The sequence below is a fragment of the Penaeus vannamei genome, chromosome 25 (assembly GCF_042767895.1).
Source record: "Penaeus vannamei isolate JL-2024 chromosome 25, ASM4276789v1, whole genome shotgun sequence".
Lineage (NCBI taxonomy): Eukaryota > Metazoa > Arthropoda > Malacostraca > Decapoda > Penaeidae > Penaeus > Penaeus vannamei.
This window is the reverse complement of record NC_091573.1, coordinates 25,336,876-25,339,375: the sequence shown is the minus strand read 5'-3', so window position 1 is coordinate 25,339,375 and position 2,500 is coordinate 25,336,876. Positions and strand designations below refer to the sequence as shown.

At 34.1% G+C, this 2,500-nt stretch overlaps 1 protein-coding gene across 2 annotated transcripts in view; it reads right to left on the bottom strand.

Moving 5' to 3' along the window:
- Positions 1 to 2,500, bottom strand: part of LOC113822117 (xanthine dehydrogenase/oxidase) — a gene marked incomplete at its 3' end in the record, with an annotated part of 33,924 nt that overhangs the window by 30,727 nt on the left and 697 nt on the right. Inside the window, 1 exon segment of one of the 2 annotated variants that reach the window (XM_070139308.1) lies at positions 992 to 1,191. Coding sequence (XP_069995409.1) covers positions 992 to 1,036 — 45 coding nt within the window. 2 annotated transcript variants of the gene reach the window in all.

The following is a 2,500-nucleotide window of genomic DNA, read 5'->3' as shown; positions in this document are numbered from 1 at the left end:
CTTTATACTGTACCTTTATAATCATATACATACTTGTGCATAGCATACATATGTGTATGAACATATACGCATTTATATATATGCATGCATTGCACAGACATAGATCTATACGCATATATCTACGCATGTGTAGGGGTCTTCAGGCTCAGCACATCATCACTGTCGCCTTATACTCAGGTAGTTGCAGGTAAGACATGTGATTCTTTCTTTCTACCTTTAATCTAATTTAATTCATTATCATTATTAGGCAGGGCGGATCACTTGGTTTACCCAGTGTAGGTCGGCATTCCGGTTGTTAACACTATACTATTTCGCCTAATTTTGCAATATACATGCTCAAATATATATATTTACAGTATGGTACACATGAGTGTATATGGGTGAATGAATCGTGCTTGTATAGGCTATACATAGCATACCAATGGACCGATATACCAGATCAGATAACCATTATAAGCCAGGTAAGCTGATACGTTACGTGGGGCATACTATCGTGGAGAATTTTATAGATTTAATGACCATCTCCTTTTGAATATTCTTATCCTAATTCCTCAATGTATAAAATCGAAATCTCTTAACGACAGCTTTAATACCTAGCAAAATGCAGGCTTAACAGTGCAGTTTAAAGTACGGCTGTACTGAAAGCGATGGGAGTACTGTATCTATATTATTATCTTCAATGCGTCTCTAGCTTAAGAACTGACCCGCTAAGTGTACTTTGGTTGTTTGCCATTACGATACCATATTTCTTACCTTGAAGAATAAAAATAAGAATATGAATGGGGATAGCTAATTACAGTGATAGTAATAGTCGTAATAATAACAGTAGTACTAGTAACTATCAATAACAATAACAGCGATAATAGTGATAATAATAATAAAGGCTACTATTACAACTACTACAAATGGAAGCATTGATATAGTGTGAGCAGAAGCAACAGTGTATGTCATATAGAGACGGACGTGGGTTAAGGCTACAAACATCACCCACCTGTTCCTCATCCCGATAAAAGAACGTTTTCAACAAGTACTCCATGATGTGAGTCACCCTACCATCCAATCTTGTTTCTCTGGTTATTTCAAAACGTTGTCATTCCCTTAGGAGTGCACGAGATCTAATTAGCACCACAACATAAACTTAAACTATTTGTCATTCACTTTCCTGCCAATGACACAAAGCAAAGGACAGCAGACTGCATACTGCGTTTCACATATTTACAGTCACCATGACGGGATGGCCCAACGTATCATACAGTATCAAAAATACTTCGTACAATATCTTTATTTAGCGCAACTATTCGCATTCATATGTGTATATCGTATTAATCACTATTGCATACTGAATGTCTCCGTCTCTCTTTATAGCAGGGTTTTACACAACCGATTATTTTGACAAAATGTGAACAATTGCGATAAAAACAAAAAGTGAAAACGTTCAGGTAGTTGCCAACTCTCACCATATTATAGCATTTCCTTCCTGAAACGTTTATACATTAATCTTTCGGTGTTTCGTTTCACAGAAAATAGTACATATTAACCTACTCAGCAGTTGGTCCCTTGGTGAGATTGTAGACAGAATGAGATTGGTTAAAATAGAATAGAAGGGATATGACTGGATAACACACCTCAACAACTCAACGACGAACGAAACACTTTGCTAGTTGAATAGTGTCATTGAACTTGTAGTGTGACCGTGTAGGACATTCTCCTGTAGAATTTTAGTTGAGTTTTATACAGTGCTGTAAATGATCTCAGCAATTTTTTTTCGATATTCTATATACAACATTATATTTCTTTTTGATATTATGATAAAAACAATAGGCCTATCACAGCAGTATTAATACCCACGCTAGATGTTATTTTCACAATAAACCACAGTTATCCAAAACAGATTAATTAGTGTTAATAATTGCTGAATTCGTCATAAATGATATTAATTTCGATGTACAACGACAACGAAAAATACAGTCGTACTAAAATGATACAATAAAAAAATATTGTACAACCGAATCTACTGTTGACACACACATCTACAAATGAGAAAATCGTCTTCTTCCATACTTTAATTATCTGAATACATAAAAAGGCACTTTGTTTCGTAATACGCAATGCATAAGTGCCTCTTTTCCGGTGAAATATATAATTAGGATCGATATAAAATCTTCGGGGGATGGCGGCGCCTCACTAAAAAAAAGAAAAAAAAAAATGAAAAAGAGGGTATGATTTAATCCATTAACTTTTCGCAGAATATCATCTTTCCTGATAGTTTATTTTTCAGATTCAAGTAGACCACCGAAAATTTCTTGATCTTTTTGTTGCTTATAAAATCAAGGAAAACGAGTGAAAAGTACTGGACATGTTAACAGTTCACAGGGTTGGTTACAAGGTGGGTGGAGGGGCGGGAAGCTAATAATAATAATAATAATAATAATAATAATAATAATAATAATAATAATAATAATAATAATAATAATAATAATGATGATAATGATAATGATAA